We start from the raw sequence: 20,003 nt of genomic DNA on the forward strand, positions 1-20,003 counted from the left end.
CACTCGCTCTGTGGTTGTGAAAAGCATAGGGCACCTGCTGCAGGAGGGAATGGAATTGATGTGATTGGCGGTTATTGCTGTAGCAATGTTGCATGCTTGAAAATGGGTGTATATGAAAAAAATTCACATTAAAAATGCATTAAAATCCTAGGTTAGGGGATAACTGGCAGCACACAGCCGTAAAGCCCTTGGCCTGCTGGTCGGGAGGAACCACCTCAAGGTGTACCAAATGGAAAGGAATGCAGATACTGCAGTTCTAGGTTCTCAAACAGGACGTTTTTGGTTCTGAGCTATATTCTTCTTGATTTTTTTTTTTTTCTTCGGATGCAGTTTCTCTAGATGTTATGAGCCTTTCCTTCCTGTTGGTGTAGGAACCACATCTTCCTCAGGGTATTACTGCCACATTTTGGAGCTCGAGGGAGAGGCTTTTTCTGAAAGCTTAAGTTTGGAAATTTCTGACCCAAAGTTTGGGGGAAAGTTTACTCCACACCAGATTGTCAAATTACTTTGCACTCTATTCCACAGTGAGCACCTATGGGGTTTGGAAGAATCCCAGACACCAAGCTAGTGACTACCACGGTCCACTCCAATCCTCTTGAGCTCTCAAGTTGCCCCATTAGTTTGATTAGTCCTTCAATCCTCTTGAGCTCTCAAGTTGCCCCATTAGTTTGATTAGTCCTGACTTTGTCTTCTAGCTTTCATAGTTTGATTCCACATATTACAAATGCAGACCTACACGTAACAAAATTCAATCTGATTTCAGATAGAAATCAAGAGCTAACTAAATGCCTCACACATGACATAGGATATTATCAGACCCCTGTATCACTTCAGTTGTTAATCAGACCGCTCTGGGTGGTTGTGCTTCCACAATGCTGCTGTAAGAAATTGCCTCTTTTACATGGTTAGCCCCCACTTTTTGCCTGGAACATGATGTGGTTTACAATGAAAATGCACAGGGTCCCTGTCAACCAGGTCCCCTGTGCCAGATTTCTTTCCTTAAAACTGTACCGCAATTGGCAACCTCAGACTGCCCTGCAAGTCCCTAGTAAATGGTTCCCCTGGTACCTAGGGCATTGGGACTGAAGAGGGCACCATAATGGCTTCACTGAACCCCTGGAGTTTTTGGTACCAAACCACTCCTCTTCACAGACTCGCACTGATGCCATTGTTGGATTTATTAAAACGTATGCTCCGAGGGCAATTGGCGGGCGAACCGTCAGGAAAACTTAGTGAAAAAAGATGGTGTGCCCCCCCTCGTCAACTCCACCTCTCAGGTGCTGGAGACGAAGTGAAGCAAATTTATAGTGCCCACCATCTTGAAGCTGGTTGGACTTACCCAATTGGGTTGAGGGCTATGACCCCTCCCACAGGAGGGTGGCATAATCGAGGGTGTAGACATCCCAGGTAAGAAACCCATTGTTCCCTACCTGTAATGCCCCAAAATCTAGTATTTAGGGGGCATACCCAGACCCTGAAATCGGATTCCTGATAACCTACAAACACCAATTGCAGAAGAGCCGCCCAGTCAAGACTGAAGAAGGACCACTGACTCTGCACCAGCCCTGCCAGTCTTTCTGCAGCCTTTCTCCCTTGCTACAAAAGTTGACTCGTCCTGCAGGCTCAGTGACCTCCAAAACACTGGGGTTTGCTGCCTGCCTTCCATAAAGATCAAGAAACTCCAGTGGACAAGTCCAGAAGAAAACAACTTTAAAGAACAAAGAACTCTGCCCTGAGGAACCGTAAAACTGCCTTCGGACCCATCTCTGCACCTGACGCCCACAGCCCAGGTCCAAGTGGCCCACCAGTCCTGCTAAGGTTCCCCAGTGCTTCTGATAAAGAGTCTACCATGGGCTGAGCCCTGCCGGACTGTACCTAGACGCCTGCAGCCTCAATCCGAAGACCCCCCCCCCCCCCCCCCACCTGATCACGACCTGCCCAGTAAACTGTTCCTGATGCCATGGGGAAACTCCTGCACCGGTAGCCCCTGGGCCTTAGGAAGCTTGACCAACCGTGTCCCTGTGTTCCCTAGCTCCAGAACTTTCCTGGGCAGCTGTCTGCTGCTTGACCACACTACCACAAATAGAGTACTTTGGGTTTACATTGAGCCATGTACACGTCTGGGGTAATCTCTTGACTCTTTACACAATATATCTAGTTATTTGTATACCACATAAAGAGCCAGCTTCCTACAGCTGCTCTGAGTCCAGGGCATTGCTCCACAATTTCCTCCCCTGAAGACTGGATGTCTTAGGTGAGCATCCTCCTTCTCTAAAAGTTAGTGCTGTGAAGCACATGTTTCCCTTGGCCGGGTGCTTTGGTCCCAGTTTTGGGGAATTCTAACACTGCCCCTTCCTTGGTCTTGGAGAGGAAGGTTTGACTAGAGAGAATGTATTCCTTGGGATCTTAGTGCAAGAAACTGTACTCCATATTTAGGTTTAAAGTGGCAGTTTGAGGGATATTGCTTGTTTGGAGGTTTTGCCGCCTTTTAACCACAAAGCGGTGCTTAAAAACTAGTTAAGTGAAAAGAATGAAACCAGGATTCATAGAGCCAGAGTGGGCAGCATACAGGGGCTAATGGTGGAGGGAAAGAGATTACATTTGGAGTGGCTGAAAAGACCCATTCCGGGTTTGAGGTCAGATATTCTTACTGACAGAATGTTGAAATAAGTTAGAATGTTTAATAGACCTATATTTATAGGCTACTGTGAGGCCCCTTCTAGGGATCCTGGAGCAATCTGTGGTTAACAAGCATTTTATTGAGTTTTTACTAACCTTTTATCAGTGTTATCCCAAGGCCCTCAATACTAGGTTACAACGTTGTATGACTCAGTAAATAATACTAAGTAACATCAACGTCTAGTCTGTAATTTGTCTTACAAAATAAAATAATACTACTTAACATGCAGTTGTATGAATCATAACTATAATACATACAGAAAACCAGAGGATGCTAGTACCTTCTGTCTCCGAGTTGGGAAGTTGAACATTATTATAGCTCCTATGTGATAAGTTGCCTATAACACTGGCGTGATTGCCACTGTTGCCCTATGTGGCTACATAGAGATAAAACTGGCCTCTTTATTTTCTCCTACAGGGGATGTTTGTTTGGGCAGAAGATAGCGATACAAATATCAACTAAAATCTGGTATTGCTCTTACCTTTGGTACATCCCATTCTGTAGTACACAACATCAGAATAAAGTGACCTACAATATTACCCTATGCCCAAAAACCTATCACATAAAGAACCAGGATTACACCATAGTGAAGTCAGTGGTGTTCCTCCAAAGGTCTGGACATGAAGTCCATTAGGACCAGGGCTCCTGTCACTAATGTCTAGTTTGGGACACATTCCAGCGTCACTGATGTCACATAGCCAGTTAACAGCAAAATAGTTGTGATATTGTTAAATGGGATAGAGTAAATAGTGGTCCAGCGCATACTAAGGATTCCCAAGGACACCTAAACTCAAAACGTAATCTCTTACTCCACCGATTGTGGTCAGGATTCCATAACTTCAGCCAGTGGCTTTACCAGTTATTTCTGGGAACTGAAATTTAGGAGTAGGGCTTCACAAAATTTGAAAGTTAATATCTCCAGAACCACATGGGCTAGAGACATGCATGAAATGGTTCCAGGAGTGTTAAGGCAGACTAATCCATGATAAAGTCTCTCTATACGTGTAGGATGGTCTTGGAGTATGTTATTTTACTGGATCTGAAATAATAGGTGACAATGCACCTTCACCACCAAGATGATGACGTTTCTGGTGCATGGCTTCACCTGGCCAACTGGGATACTGGTGTCTTGTTGCTCATTAACAGACAGTCAGTAGAGACGCCTCAACGCAGACCTGCAAATCAGCTGGGCATTGTGCAGAGTTTTCTGGGGTCAAGCCGTCCTCTCTCCACAGTTGGCAGCAAGCCTTCATAGAGGTTTCCCAGACTTAGTCTCATCCTAGTGGGAGAGCAGCCACCCTACACAAGCTCCGTAGAGCAGCCACTCTGCACAGGCTCCATACATCAGCAGATGTCTTCTTCCTACACTGTATGCAGGCTTCAAGATGATATGCCTAGTATCAGTCAAGCTGGCCACTCATTTTCTTACTCTGATGGTCAAGCCTGAAGCCAAGCATGTCTGTTTCTATCTGAAAGTTCAAAGAGCTTCCCAATTCTAGAAAAGGATAGCCCTCCGCTGTCCTGTTCTCATGGCTCCGTCACAGCCATCATAACATTGGCTGGGTTGGGCACTGCAGCTTCCTTCATGAGAATTGTTATATATTTTGGCTTTGGGGCTGTGCTTAACGTGAGCCAGTGGGTTCCACTGGCACTCATTTTTGGGACCAGCAGTTATTTTTTCTTATCAGACATTGACCAAGAGCAAGAGAGGGGAAAACACACCAAGAGGAAAGGAGGAAGAGAAGGACAGAAAAACCATCACAAAGGGAGAAAGAAGGGACAAACAAGAGGTAGAGAAGGGCCAGGAAGCGTCTGGTAGTGGATTGAAGAGGCCAGAGGTGAATTTAAGACTATGCAGTCTTGGGATTTGGCGCACTGACATTTAATAGACCCAGCCATACCTTCTGAGATTAGATTTGGGCCCCACCACTCCTTCGTTAACAAATTAAGCTCAGCCTTGGTGTTCTGTAGATTGTGTTACTTGCATGCTGCCCTATGGTTTCTTCTGGACAATCTGAGATAATGTAGGCCTGTGTAAAACTAAGCCCAAGCAGGAGGCTTAACATCCACAGTGAAAAAAGGGACAAGGTGTTAGGTACTAGCAGCTTTACTTGATAGACCCTTAATGGTAGTTTACCTGCATAAGAATGCGATCACTTTAGATGGGGATCAAGATTAAGTCTCCTTGAATAACAAACCTTTGCCCCTAGTCACAGCTGGCAGGGGTTTTCCAATTGTGTTTACCTGAAACTGGAGTATTGTGGTCTAAGGTCCAGACATCTGTGTTGCAGGTTGTGCTAGCTTTTTGGGGGTAATGGCTTAGAACATTGGCAGTGCTGTGTTGGGTGTAGAACCAAAGTAATTAATTGTGTGACCTCTGACCCCTCTGCAGGTGGCCATCCAGCTAAATGATACCCATCCGTCACTAGCCATCCCAGAACTAATGAGGATTCTTGTTGACATTGAGAAGGTCGAGTGGGACAAGGTAAGTAGATTCATCATCCCCATCACTCCAAATGGACCTTAATTTAACCAACGAACGCAATCTGTGATGCAGACCCCTTCCATCCGCACCCCCACCCCACCCAGGAAAGGAGCAGAAGCCCTTAATTACCCTACCACGTGCATAAGCCAATAAATGCACCTCATCCTCTCCCCTCTTTCACACCCCGCTAGTCAGCACATTCAGTCACTACCTCTCATTTAACATCACTTCCTTTAGCGGTTGCATTCTTACCTCAATCCAACCTCAAATGTGACACAGATTCAACCAAGTATTTCATGGTAATCCCTCACTCCTAGCTTTTTCCATTACCTTTTTGTGTGGAACTTACTCTGCCTCTCCTATATTGCTACAGCTAATTTCTGCTCCTCGTTGGCCCACTGTATTGTTATTTATTTTAATTTTCCTGCTCCCAACATGTAGTCTATCTTTCACACAAGATGCACGCCCTCTGCATTATCCGTATATCTGTGTTTGGCACCTGCTGTTCTTCTTCTTTGTTTCCCTGGCACACAAGTGAATAGCTTCATACATTGTCTCACGTTGCTTGCACTTGTCGTGACATGACCCTGATTTAGAAATACCATTCGCTTTCTGCACCGAGGTAGTCTCCTGTCCCACTGTAGATGGGTCCCAAGTGATTGTCACCACCTCTTTCCATGCTACTGTGTTAGTAGCCTGTTTTGAATGCTGAAACTCCCACAGTCTCCCTCCTCCTTTCTTCCTTCACCCTGCTGCCTCCGTTTCCAGATCAACTTTCCAACCCTCACTTTGCTTCTTTCTGCTCCCCAGGCATGGGAAGTAACAGTGAGGACTTGCGCCTACACCAACCACACAGTGTTGCCAGAGGCCCTTGAACGCTGGCCTGTCCATCTTCTAGAGAACCTGCTACCGCGCCATCTGGCTATAATCTATGAGATCAACCAAAGGCACTTGACGGTGAGTCTTCGGGAGAGGTGATTAGTTGGGAGGACCATTGAAGTTATAACCAAATCCCCACCACTTACAATCTATTGTAAGTGTTGACCTTCTGAGGGCCAGTTCTAGAGAACCATTGGTAGAGATGAGTGGCATTTTATTCGGTTACAGTCCTGTGGTGCAAGCCTCCCCACCTTGCTACTGGGACTCAATCTGCTCTGTATCATAATTCTTTGAGACTTCCTGAATGTTTGGTAAAGATTTTAGTCCTTTAAATAATATTAATTTTCTTCTGAATCTTTCACAGTGATGCACTAATGTTGGTAACAATGTTATAGTCCTTCTACTCTACTGTCCTCTTTTCTGAGTTTTCCTCTCAGTACTAAACATTCTTCGGTGATTTTGCTTCTGATACAGTCCAGATATCAGTCTACCTTCTTAGCTTTGGTCGCTCGAGGCTTCCTCTCTCGAGTGTGCTCTACTGCTGCTGGTTCTGCTGCATTCCTTTACCTAAGCTTCTTTCCTGTATTCGCTGAATATTTTGTTACTCGTGCTGGTTCTTATTCTGTCTGGAGGACCTGCTACTGTCATCAGTGTCCCTCAGCCTTTGTCTCTGCGGTATGTGCTTTACTGATGCTGGTTTTGCTATATTCCTTAATCTATGTATCTTTCTTTTCTGATTTGAGAAATCTGGTACTAAGGCCGGTTCTTATTAGGGGTATGCGAAATTCGCTTTCGCGTATTTTCGTGAAATTTCAGCAAAATAACTGATAATTACATGATACGCCAGTCTGTCACATAGCACAATATTTTAACGCAAACTGTGTTCTTGTGCCGATTTTTATGCGAGACACATTTTGCGTCAAAAACTAATTTAAAAAAAAGCACCATGAACAATAGCAGCTTGTGTTCTGTTGTCCCTGCACGTTCATGTTACATTTTTTACTGTGAATGCATGTTTGCAGTCCCTTTTTGCCGCAAATAGTGTGCAATTACCCAATGTGACATTTCAGGAATTTCGTGTAAAAAGTGTCACACAAAATTTCAGCAGTGACACCAGCAGTTAGATTTTGCCCAGGCCTAGCTCTTATTCTGAATGGAGGCTCTGCTACCTTTTTCTTCACCCATAGTCTCCCCCTATCCGTGCTTAATATGCTGCACTAATATTTGTTCTGTTACTTCACTGAGCAGGTTTCCAGTTGTTCACTATATTTAAGCTAATGCCCATAAACAACTTTTGCCTTTGGATTATTAAAGTCCAGAAGCCAACAACAAATGCCCCCACAGATCATAGCGCATGCACGTTCAAATTATTGCTTCCTATTCGCTAGGGGATTTTTTGTTTTGTTTACTTGAACACCTAAGAATACATTAGGTAACCAATTAATCTCTTATCACCATTTGTCTCTGATCTGTTACATACAAGTCATAGAAATTGACTTGCACAGGAGTATGTAATGGTTTATATTCATATAAGCTTTTACTGTGTTGTGTGTGCTGTTGTCTCAGCAGTGGGACAAAAAGGCAATTCAAGGTATCTTGAGGCGTAAAAAGTTCAATGTCTTAAATAATGCAACAGGAAATACATTTTAAATGGTTAAAATTCTGCTGTTTACAGATTTTGGAATCAATGGCTAAAGGACAAAACCTAAGCTTCAATATGTAATTCTCCCCAAAAATAAGTGTTACATTTTTAAAGCTCATTCGTGATGAAGTGGACTGGAAAGCTGTTATGGCTGTGGCCCCGTTGCTGAGGCAGCCATGCGCATTACAAGAACAGTTAACATAACATAACATAAATATAGCAAAGATTCTGCCAAGCTTTACCTGTCCCCCAGTTGCATGGACTCTGTGTAATTTACATAATACATAGCCTGTCTGTTTTTATAATCCAAATATTCGAATGTCTTATGCATGCCTTTTCAGTACTCAAATATAGTGAACTGGGCAGTGTAAAACATTATATAAATGTAATAAAACTACAAATTTACAAAAACAATTTTATGGATCAAATCTGTTCTTATTTTTAAACTGATTATATACATGTACATTCATCTATATATTAAAGGCTGACAGGGACAGTTTAGAGTGAACAGTTACCAACTATAAACCGCCAAACACCTAATAAAGATATGGATGTACTAACAGAACCGAGACGAGTTAAGTTTAAGCGAGTGAGCAACCGATCTTCCCCCAGCTTGGGGCTCTAACCGCATCCACCACAAGACTAAGAAAGCCTCTATGTCCCTATGTTCACTATCTAGGCCTTGCCTAACACTGAGATTAGTATCAGAATCCGTAATTATTTAGAGCACTTGAGTTCACTGTATTAATTTGAAAGGAAGTGTAGGAGAGAAGCCCATTCATCTGCTAACTTCCTGACCTGTTTTCAAGTGAGTGGACCAGCTTTCCATTCCTACAATGTCCCAGTCTATACAGCCAAGATATATGGTCTTGAATGCCAGCTGAGCTCCACAGACCCGTAATTGCTTGTCTCGCCTCATCTAATCCCATTGCCATCTGCCTTCCCCCTCTATGAACCCAGCGGGAATAGCTGTTTATTGGTAAGTCCTAGAAATGAGTTTGTGTATAAACAAAAGGAGTATCGCCACTGGACCAGAGAGGTCCTAATAGGGTTGGGGAAATGGAGATAATCAAAAGAAAATTGTTCTTTTGATAAAAGACCCCTCACTCACCAACCTGGTTGGTGACATCCTTCATCGTCGGGGTCCCACCCGGTCAGCAGAGTGCCATCCGGGTGTGCTGCGACACCTGATTACAGTGGAGCAGGTAGATTTTGTTTTTGTTTTGAGTATGATGTGAAAAAAGTGAAATTAAAAATTGGCCAGTTATAACTTCGATGAACATTTTTTTTATTCAGAAGCTACTGGACAATGTTAAAAACAAGAATGTGATATTTATGTTGGTTAGATTGACCAACAGTATCTATGTGGGTGCAATAGGGTCTACATGTTTCAACCTGTAGAGGAAATTCCCAGGTTTTCTTCAGGACCAAGTGTAAAAGGACCTGGGCGGTGTACACACGCTAAGGTGTACCCAACGCTCGGTTCTAGTGGCCTAACTGCTACTTACAGTCAGGTAACCTTGCGTCCAAAATTAGGCGTAAGGAAAAAATCGAAACTCAATGTTCGAGTGGGATTAGCCCTATAGGAAACTGGGTCGGACTGGGACATCCGACACTTAATTTGTGACCGGATAGAAGGGGAGGCTGTTGTGCCTAGACGCCGACCTCAGATCCTCGAGTTTCCTATGGGGCTAACTCTGATGTTGAAGCCGAAGCACCCAGCCCAAAACCCAATGCCAAGGATCGCAGTGAGTACCACAACCACCACCACCACCTGTCCTGAGGCACCAGCACCTAGCTCTCATGCTGCTTCAGATGGTTCCGGGTCACCACTGCCTCAAGGCCATGGTTTGCAATGAACAACTGCGCCAGACCCCCAGTCCTCATAATACTTGACGCTGAAGTCCAATTTGAAGCCTTGACATCGAGCGCTGCTTTGGCGCCGAATCTGAAGATGTGTGCTCGTCCACTCTTAAAGCCGAAAGCTTCGGAGGTGACATCCACTTCTTGGCATTCTGGACGCCGACCCTCTTCAGCTCCATGCAAGCAATCTTCTGAAGAGTTTGACCAACCTAACCTGCATAGGCTCCAGAAACATTTAGATGCTGCCCAACAGAGGACCCACATATAGCCGGGCATGGGCAGGATCCTGGCTAAGCCTGCCCCGCCATCCAAGGATCCTAACAAGAAGAGACTCCCTTTCGAGGATGCCCTCAACCTTCTTCAAAGCAGACTCACAGAAAGCTTCGTCATCAGGGCAGATACTTCTCCACTGTTGCTTGGCCCTTCCATGCCTCCTTCTCCTACGCCTCCTCCTCCATCCCCTCCTATTCCCCCCCTTCCCCCCCCCCCCTTTCTGCCTGGGGACTGTCACACACATTCCCCACAGGGATCTCTATATTCAGGGGATGGGGACATTCCTTATGACCCCTTTGATACAGCCTATAACTGCAGGGCTGCCGATCCTTGGGATGACTATGCGGTAGACCACCCCACCCCGTCCCCCAGCAGACACCGGCCAGGACTTGTAACCTGCCAACCCCTCTCCCCCTAATGACACTACCTCTTACAATAAGGTTCTACACAGGGTGGCTGCTTTGCATAAAGCTGAGATGTATGTTCAGCCTGAGAAGGATTTCCTGCTGGTAACCCTTTACTGCTACGCAAGATCATTGCAGTATTTGCTCATGTTAAAAGGCATGCTCTAGCCAGTTGCGGATATCGTCAACGACCCTGTGAAAGCCAGAGTACTCATGCCCTGAGTTGGCAAAAAGTTTATGGCTTCTCAATCAGACCCACCCTACATCAAAAGGTAGTTACCCCCTGATTCTCTGGGGGTACACATGGCTAGGAAGAATCAATTCTCAGGACACAGGGGGCGTACCCCCTTCGGACAGGGAGAGCAAGAGAATGGATGCTGCTGGCAAACGTGTTGCAGTGCAATCCACCACACACTGGCACATTACCAACTCTGTGGGCTTACTATCCTAGTATGATCACGCCTACTGGGACCAGATCGAGGATCTTATCCAACATCTCCCAGAACAATACCGCAGGCGCGGGCAGGAGTTGGTAGCGGTAGGCAAGTTGATCTCCAATACCAACATCCAGTGTGCTCTGCATGCCACGGACTCTGTTGCTCGTGGCATCAATTTGAGTCTCCTTCGCCGCTGCCATGCATGTCTGTCTTCGGTTAAAAAATGGAGGTACAACAACACCTTAATGTACCCTTTGATGACCAGCATCTTTTACGTCCAAGTTGACGGGATGTTGGAAAAAATCGAAAAGGACATGGACACAGCTAAGGCCATGTGTGTCCTGCAGTCTCCCACTGCCGCGGCTCCTTTCAATGCTTCCTGTACCGCGGTGCAGCTAGGACAGTTGCCACACCTGATCTTTCCACCACATACACCAACAACAGCAGCAGGCCCTTTCACAGGGTTACTATGGGGTTGGGGGTGAATAGAGGGGTCAATGGCAAGGACGGAGACAAAGGGACAGCCAACGCCCAAAAACAGTGACACTCTCCACCTTCCACCGGACAATCCAACACCTGTCAGGGGCACGCTACAGAGGTTTCTGCCTCACTTGGAGGCAATTACCTTCAAATGGTGGGTTCTAGACATCATACAGAAGGGATATTGTTTAGAACTCACCCAAATACCCCCCAACATCCCCCCTCATGCACAAGTTGTCCACAGAACACCAGCTACAAGAGAAATGTAAGCACTACTTTCCAAAGGGGCCTTAGAGCCAGTGCTGCCACAATACTTTTGCAAAAGGGTGTACTCCCTGTACTTTCTCATTCCTAAGAAAGATGGCTCCCTCAGGCCTATATTCAACCTTCGGCCCCCTCCACAAAAACGTTATGTCAGAACCTTTCCAGCTGGTCACACTTCAGGATGCCATCGCTCGGTTGTGGCAAGTTGACTGCCCTCTACTTGAACGATGCCTATGTCCATACTCCCATCCACCCTGCCCACCGAAGATTCCTGCGGTTTGTTTGAGTGGACAACATTATCCGCTCCAGGCGCTGCCCTTTACGGTAACAACAGCCCCCAGAGTCTTTGCCAAGTGTCTAGCTGTGGTAGTACCATATCTCAGACAGGGTGGCATCCACGTGTACCAATACCATCAACTGGCTGATCAAGAGTGCCACACAACAGCAATGTGTGGTGCACATACAAACAACCATAGACCTTACTCACAAGTTGGACTGCACAATAAACCTAACCAAATCCCACCTCCAACCCCTTCAGGTACAACCCTTCCTTGGGGCTGCCCTAGATTTAAGAGAGAGAAAGGCTAACCCAAGTCTTGCCATGGTCAACGCTTTTCAAAGTCTTATACCTATTTTTCAGTCAGATCGTCAGCTAACGGTCAGCACAGTAATGTATTTGTTAGGCATGATGGCGTCTTGCACTGCAATAGTTCCTTGTGCAAGGCTACACGTGTCTCTTGCAGCAGTGCCTAGAAGCACAGTGGTCTCTATCGGAGGGTCAATGAGAGGATCTAGTGTTGATTTTGGGCTATACACATCTCTCTCTGCAGTGGTGGAACACCATGAACCTGTTTTGGCGATTGCCCTTTCTAGACCCAGTTCCACAGGAAACCATTACCATGAACGCCTTGCTCCTCTGATGGGGAGCGCATCTCCAAGAATACACAATCCACAGCTTGTGGACACCCACACAACCGGGCTTCCAACCATCTGGAATTGCTGGTTATTCAGTTTGCTCTTTGAGCATTCCTTTCACTCATTTTCCTCAGTCGTTCTAGTTTGAACAAGCGATACCAAAGCCATGTTCTAACAGTGGAAGCAAGGCCTATGCACTTGACCCAGCTGTCTGTTTTAGCCCAGAGAACCTGGAAGTGGACGATGCAAACAAGGTTCAGTTGGTCATACAGTACAGTTCTGGTCCAAACAATGACTTGGAAGATCAGCTCAGCAGGACGAATCAACAAGTCTACTAGTTGGAGCTCCTCCGTTAGATTCTTCTCTTGTATTTCTGGTGATGGGATTTCCTCACATAGACCTGTTCACCGCCACCGAAAATTAAAAATGCACCAACATTGTTCTCCATTCTGTCCATCAATTGTTCTTTTTGCATTTCTCACCCCGAGTGTGACGGGTGAGCCCAGACCTGGGTCCCGTGCTCTCCATGCCACTGGAGTCAAGCTATCTGGCTGATGAGGCCTGAAAGCCTGAAACCGGTCTTAGGATGCTTGTTTCCAGTCCAGGGAGGACCTGTCCTGGCAGTTCGGGCTGGACTGTTCCACTGGGCACATGGTCAAGACTGATTTGTATATGGCTGGGTCCAAACTCCAATGGCATGGTGAGCAAAAAAACGATGGATTAAGTCCCAGATCTCTGTACTGGTGTGAATGTATGACCTTGTTCTCCATTCTGTCCATCAATTGTTCTTTTGGCAGACCTGCTCAGCAGGACGCATCAACAAGTCTACGAGTGGAAACTCCTCCATTAGATTCTTCTCTTGTATTTCTGGTGGTGGGGATTTCCTCACATAGACCTGTTCGCCACCGCCGAAAATGCAAAATGCACCAACTTCGCCGCAAGGTTACTACATACTTGGTCCATGGGCAATGCAATATGGATAAACTGGTCAGGGATATTTGCCTATGCTGTTCCACCTCTCCAGCTTCTACTGTTTGTAGTTTGCAAACTGAGGCAGACATCTTACTCTCATTCTAGTAGCCCCAACCTGGGTTCGCTTTCCCACAGGCCAGACCTTCTAACTCAAAATCATGGTACCCTCCGACACCCTAATCCTCAGAAGCTCAATTCTGCGAAAGGGCCCCTGAGGTCTTAGGCTAAGGTAACCAAACTCTATCACAGGAATGTGTGTTCATTCATCGTGAAATGTGTAGACCTGCTACCGGGGGCTGCTCTGCAGCAAAATGGAAGCGCTTTGTGCACTATTGTCTTCCAAAACCAATCAATCTTCTAGCTCCGTTGGTACAAGACATTGTTTATTACCTCCTTCACTTTCAACAGTCAGGCCTTACCTATACCTCCATACAGTTACATTTGACTGCTGTGCTGGCTTACCTACAGAACAGGCAGTGCACTTCGCTATTCAGAGTACCAGTCTAAGGCCATAATGGAAGGCCTTAAGCAGGTTTTCCCACCCCAGACACCCCCGCTCCGGTATGGAATCTGAACATAGTACCAACTAGGCTCATGGGCCCTCCTTTTGAGCTCGCTTCGGTTTCATTCATGGTAGGAGGCCTTCCTTGTAGCTATCACTTCAGGGTAGTCAGTTAGGTACCCAATCTCACCTTAGAAGAGCCTTTTTTCCAAGTACATCCAGACAGGGTGCTTCTTAGACCCAACCCCACATTTTTCCCCAAGGTGGTATTTCGTTTTCATCTCAATCAAACAATTGAGCTGCCAGTTTTCTTTCCACATCCAGAGTCTGTAGCGGAACTTAACTTACATTCCTTGGATGCCAAAAAAACTTTAGGGCCAGATGTAAGCGTTTTACTCACTCTGTGTCTATGGGAACATGTGCTCGTACATAAGGTCCTTAATGTATTATGTGGATAAAACAAAACCTTTTCATAAAAAAACAGCTCATTGTGTCCTATTCTAAACGGCATAATGGCCGTGCTATTTCCAAAGCAAGTATTGTTTGTTGGCTTATCCTTTTGTATCCCAACTTGCTATACTAAAGCTAAAAGATTCCTACCTTTCCCTACCAGACCCCATTCCATGAGCAAAAAAGGGGCTTCTATGGCTTTTTTTAGGGAACATACCGCTAGCTGGCAACTTGGCTCATTACTGTGTGGCTGTCCTGGCTAGGCAACAAGCTAGAGTTGTCCATACTGTCTTAAGTACACTTTTTAGGTCGCAGTCTACCAGACAGCACGCTGTCTGGTTTGCTAAAGACATCTTGGAGACTTTCGGAAAGTTGACATAGGAATAATACATTCCCCCCATTGCTTACTATTGGCTCTCTAACTCACATTTTCGGGCTTTCTATTTGCTGGCTCTCCAGGTTCAGTGTGTCCCTTCCCTTGCCAAAACCAGGTTTACTGTGTTCTTCCACGAACTTGCTTTCTGCAAACATGCCTTTAAATTTTGTTTTTATTTTTCACATTTGATGTGCATTCAAAGACAGGGGTCAAATATCAAGCTGTGTCTTCGAGGGAGCCTGGTGTTTATTTTTCTTTTGGCTGACTTCAAGGTGGAATTGGAATGCTTTACACGAGGACCAGTTTCACTTCACAAGTGCATTTTCTGGCATGGGGCGATTAAGTGATTTGCCCGAATGACAGGATGTTGAAGTCGACATTAAGACTTGAATTTTTCTCTCATACCTCCCATCATTTCACGTTCTTCTGGAATGGTTGCCTTTTTGTTTGGTGAGGTTTTTTTTAACTATTGTTTTTTAGGAAAAGCACAATTATTTTTGCAATGTCACACCCCCTATGTCACCACAATATATTATTATTATGTTTTCACATTGGAAAGATAACCTCCCAAAAACATGAATTCGCCATTAGGTATGTACCGAAGAGAATGTGGGAGCACAGCACTGACACGCAGCTGCCTCTGCAGTGAAGTACTGTGGAGTCCCAGCACTTATACAACACCAGCTGGACTCCAAGGCAAGGATCATAACTCATGAAAAACCTGCATTTTAGTAAGTGCCATAGGAAAAAAATTAGGAGATTAATCTATCCACAAAAAAAGTTCGGCCTGAACTCCTGCACACATATTTACTTACTCTTATATATTTCATTCGCTCAACTTGCAAAAAATAATTTAGCTTGTTCTGCATTTTTGCGAAGGATTTGGCTTAGCCGTCAGATGGCTTTTAGTATGGGACACCAACAGCTAGTGCTGGCTGTCGAGCCAAGAGCTCTTTGCATTCTGTATTTTGTGTTTTGAATTTCCATATATGTAATTCACAATATGCTAAATGCTGTGGATTAAAAAGCCAGGACTAGTGAGGGTATCTCACTTTACACAGAGCCATTTGGCAGCTATGGTAGCACATTTATCAACACAATAGGTTGGTGTGTTCGAGGGGGGGCAACCAACAATACAGTAGCCGTCCCGTGTTGCTTGTCCTTACAGTCAAATAGCTCCTGCATACACAAGCTATTTCGCTTTCTCAATATTTTTCTGCCATTCTGTACATCTCCACAGCTGCTGTGCAGCATAGTTGAAAGTCAAAAAAAAGATCTGATGCAGTTTTACTTTCAGCCATGCTGCAGAGCAGATGTGCTGCTGTACAACATGGCTAAAAAACATTGACAAAGCCAATAGATCTTGCATAGGCAAAACCTTTTGGCTTTGTCAGTGCTTGTTCAATTTTTCTGCATCCTCCTCCTGCTGAGCTTCGCTTGGGAAGGACTGCTTTACAGTCTATACACTGCATGTGTATCTACAGCTACACTTGCAACAAAAGGAAAATGTTACCTACTCTATAAGCATTTGATTGTGGCATGTAGTGCTGTAGATTAACATGCACCCATCTTCCTCCTCCCTGGCCACCTGGGTTTTGTTGCAGATACTCTCATCCTTAATTCCTCACTTTCCATGGTTCTTTTCTGTATTTCTGTGCTTCATCTACATCTTCACCCTAGAGGCGGGATACACAATCTATGAAGCTGATGCCCATGCACATTGCCAACAATAGGTGGAGTCCCACCACCTTGTGACTCGAAAAAAACTTCTTCGAATAAAAACAAGCTCCCCTCCGTCGAAACCCTACACTCTACCCAACCCTCCTTATTATACTCAACAGCTGTGTGGAAAACAGTCTAACATGGAGTTGATGGCCTTGTGCATTGCCGGTCAAGGTAGGAGTCACAGTGCATCTGATTTGAAACACTTTATTTGATGAAAAACAAGTTAGTGAACAATCCAGCCCAACACTGGGTGGCAGAAGTATGCACAGCATGTGAATCTACAGCACTACATGCCACAAACAGATGCTTACAGGGTGAGTAACATTTTCCTTTTATATTGTCGAAGCAGCTTTGGATAAATCTGGCCTGACCTTGTCTTTCACTAAAATATTTGTAAAAGAAAAACCAGGCTATCGCATGCACGGGCGGTTAACCATTCAGTTCTTGTGTATTGATTCTTAATGTCATGTCTCATCTGATGTTTATTTGAGCAGAACATGGTGTTGCCCCGATTTCTTTCTTCTTTTTAACAAGTAGTACAGTAGGATGTGGCAGAAAGTGGATGAGTGTAGTTAAAAGAGTTGCAGGCCTCAAGATTGGGTGAAGGTAGTACAGGATAGCAGTGTGAAAGCATGGATAAGGTGCAGGAAGTGGATACGGCGACATGGACTACGCAAGAGTTGATCAAGGAGCTACTGGAAACCGGTGATGAGAGGGGGTGTGGTGTACAAGGGGGTATGATCTTAGAGTTACAAACTTTTAAATTCAGCTGTGTAGTTGACAGAAAAGTGTCACAGAAGTGCCCAGTCTGGAAGTTAAGAAAATAACTGCATCAATAACAACTAAATTGGTTTATATATCTGAAACACTCATCAGAAATTGATGGCTCATAGAAATAGGTATTTGGGCAATGAACATGTTCCTTGAGAGCCATTGGCTCCTTTGGCAAAAGCTTAGCCTTGTATTATAGACAAGTCTGTTCCACATTCCTTGCTCTGCCCTTGCATGGCTCGGCTCTCTTTACTGAATGTGCTCTGCTGATGTCTATCCTGCTGTATTTCTAATACACGGTTTCAGTGTTTCCCTTTCTTGCTGAATGTGATTAACTAGGTGTTTTACAGCCTGAGTCTGGGCTTTCTTCCTCCCTCTTTATCTGACCACCTGTCCTGTCCTCTGCTACACTTTTGCAGGCCATGATACATGTGCGATTCCCTGCTGCCTTCCTTTCTTAACCGAACTTCGTGCTGAACGTGCTCTAGTTCCTGTTCTTCTACATTTGTGATTTGTTGTTGCCTTCCCTTCTGAGTCTCTAACTCTCCTAAATGTGCTGGCAATATGTTCTTGCTACATTTGACAGTATTTGCTGTCTTCCTTTCATATTTCACTTTCTATCCTGAGCGTTCTGTACAGTGCTGGACCTGCAACATTCTTAAGATTGTAATTTTGCTATACGTTTGCCCTTGCTAGGTTCTCCGCCTTTGTATTGCCTTCAGTGAGCCAGCAACATGTTTTTAATGCGTTCTGGTAATGAATGGAGTTCTTTTTTTGCTTTTCTGCTGCAGAAAGTGGCGGCTGCATTCCCCGGTGATGTTGACCGCTTGCGCCGAATGTCGCTGGTGGAAGAGGGTGGTGTGAAGAGGATTAACATGGCCCACCTGTGCATCGTTGGCTCTCACGCTGTAAATGGTGTTGCTCAGATTCACTCTGACATCATTAAGGATACTGTGTAAGTACCTAGTATCTAAGAATTGGCACCTCCTTTTTAGGCCCGTGTTATTTGTATTTACCCTTGCTCCCACACTGAATGGTTAACTTTATGGGTGCTGGTTGAGATGTTTCTGTTCAACCGGCCAATTCTTATGCACAGAAAATTCCACAACTAACCCTCTCATTCCTTTCTTTCTTCATCCAACCCCTTCCAATGCTTTTAATTATGGAGGACCTTTTTGCATTTATCTCTGTATTTGGTACAGGAAATGTTCTACTTAACAAAATTATTCAAGACGGCAGTGTCCTGTTTCATCCTCTGACCTTTTTAGGTCTCTTTTTGTACCTGAAAGCTCATGGGGCAAGAAGTAATGCATACTTTTAATCGCGTTACTTTTCTTGATTAGGAGCTCAGATTTCGGCATGAACTGTAGTTTTTTTTAACTCATTTTTTTTTTTTGAAGTGTACTTGTTTTAGGACCATTTTTAAAACCGTTTCTTCAGTTTGGTGCCAATTATCCGTTTTATGAGTCACATCATGATCTATTTGCTGCAAGTAGTTTTTTACTTGTTAAGCATGAAAATGTTAGTATGCTGGAAGAACTGCTACTGGCGGGTAAACCGTGATGAAAGAACGAGAGCCTAGGTCTGGTCTTTCTGAGAGATAACCTTGAAAGGAAACCAGGTACGGTTAACAGATGTCTCAAGAAGGGCCTCTTGGAGACCATCTGTAGACCTCAAAGAATGCAGTGAGCTGCAGTGTTACTATGAAAGACGGAGTTGAGCGGCAGAATATCTTTGTCAGGGATACTGCCTAGGTCTCAGGGATTTGCTGTCCCAGAGCAGCAGTTCAGTAAACAATCTACATCCCCCTCTACTGCGAGGAACTGCGTAATCCGCTCATTACTGTCAATGCCATGACTTCGACTCCAAGGGATTGGAAGTAAGAATTCCTTCGAGAAGCAAAGCTGCTCCTTGCTTCTCTGCAGTTTCTCCATTTGCTTTGAAACCCTTAATTGTCTTGCTGTTAAGAAAACATGTTGTGTCCACAGCCTTTTAGGCAATGATTTATGCCAGAGTTTAAACAGTTAAAAGAAAATTAATCCAATCTAAAAAAATAATTCCTAATCCAATCTTTGTAGCTGATCTGGCAGATGTAAAGACCTCTCTTGGATTTTATGAGCAGGCATTCATAATTTATTGTTTTGTCTTATCTTAAGTTTCTCTTTCCCCCTATGGACCCTTACGCCCTCCCCTGGTCTCCCAAGACCTGTGCAACCCAATGGTCTACCTGTTTCATAAGAACAGTACATCTGTCTGAACTTCAGGTGATTGATAAATCTAGCATAGGTAAAAGTCTTTGCCCACAATGTCATTTCTCATTTCATGTCTTTTTTCTTGGGAGAGTGGAGCAAAGTTAACCGGTTCCTGTCCAGGACCCCTTACTACATTATTTTCGTCAGAGTTAAAGGGTCAACCCTCTTTTACACCAGATTAAGTAATGAACTTATTATGATACAGACCCTTACTGACTTCACAGAAAACTCCCTGATCTCTTTGCACACTTTTCTTCTATCATTATCGTGTCTTTCTCTTAGAATTTGTGGCTCTCGCAAACTGAATGTGCCTTGCCGTCACTTTAAGAAAACTGTAGTTTACTGCTCCATGTCTTGTAGCTCAATTCAAGAACCACCTGGGATCAGTAAGTCCTTAAAATAGTGACAACTAAGCAGTTTAAACACACTTCGTTTATTTCCATATTCTAGCTGTACAGTAGTCTGGTTTCCCTCTTGGTCACAGTCCTGAATCGGCACTCGTTGATATGAGAAGTTACACTCTTTCTGCTGTTGACGAAATCAATATGGATATCTTGGTAACCTTCAACACAATACTTTATTCTCCTTGAGCACCTTTTATGTTTGGCAACAGTTAAGAGGTGCCATTGAGTT

The 20,003-nt window shown here is 44.6% G+C and overlaps 1 protein-coding gene across 1 annotated transcript in view; it reads left to right on the forward strand.

Annotated features, from left to right (window-relative positions):
• PYGM (glycogen phosphorylase, muscle associated) overlaps positions 1-20,003 on the forward strand; it is a 138,220-nt gene that overhangs the window by 64,828 nt on the left and 53,389 nt on the right. Inside the window, exons 9-11 of the mRNA XM_086938092.1 lie at positions 5,073-5,165; positions 5,976-6,122; positions 17,910-18,073. Coding sequence (XP_086794218.1) covers positions 5,073-5,165; positions 5,976-6,122; positions 17,910-18,073 — 404 coding nt within the window. The remainder of the gene's footprint in view (positions 1-5,072; positions 5,166-5,975; positions 6,123-17,909; positions 18,074-20,003) is intronic.

Source organism: Lissotriton vulgaris, chromosome 9, assembly GCF_964263255.1.
Source record: "Lissotriton vulgaris chromosome 9, aLisVul1.2, whole genome shotgun sequence".
NCBI classification, from domain to species: domain Eukaryota; kingdom Metazoa; phylum Chordata; class Amphibia; order Caudata; family Salamandridae; genus Lissotriton; species Lissotriton vulgaris.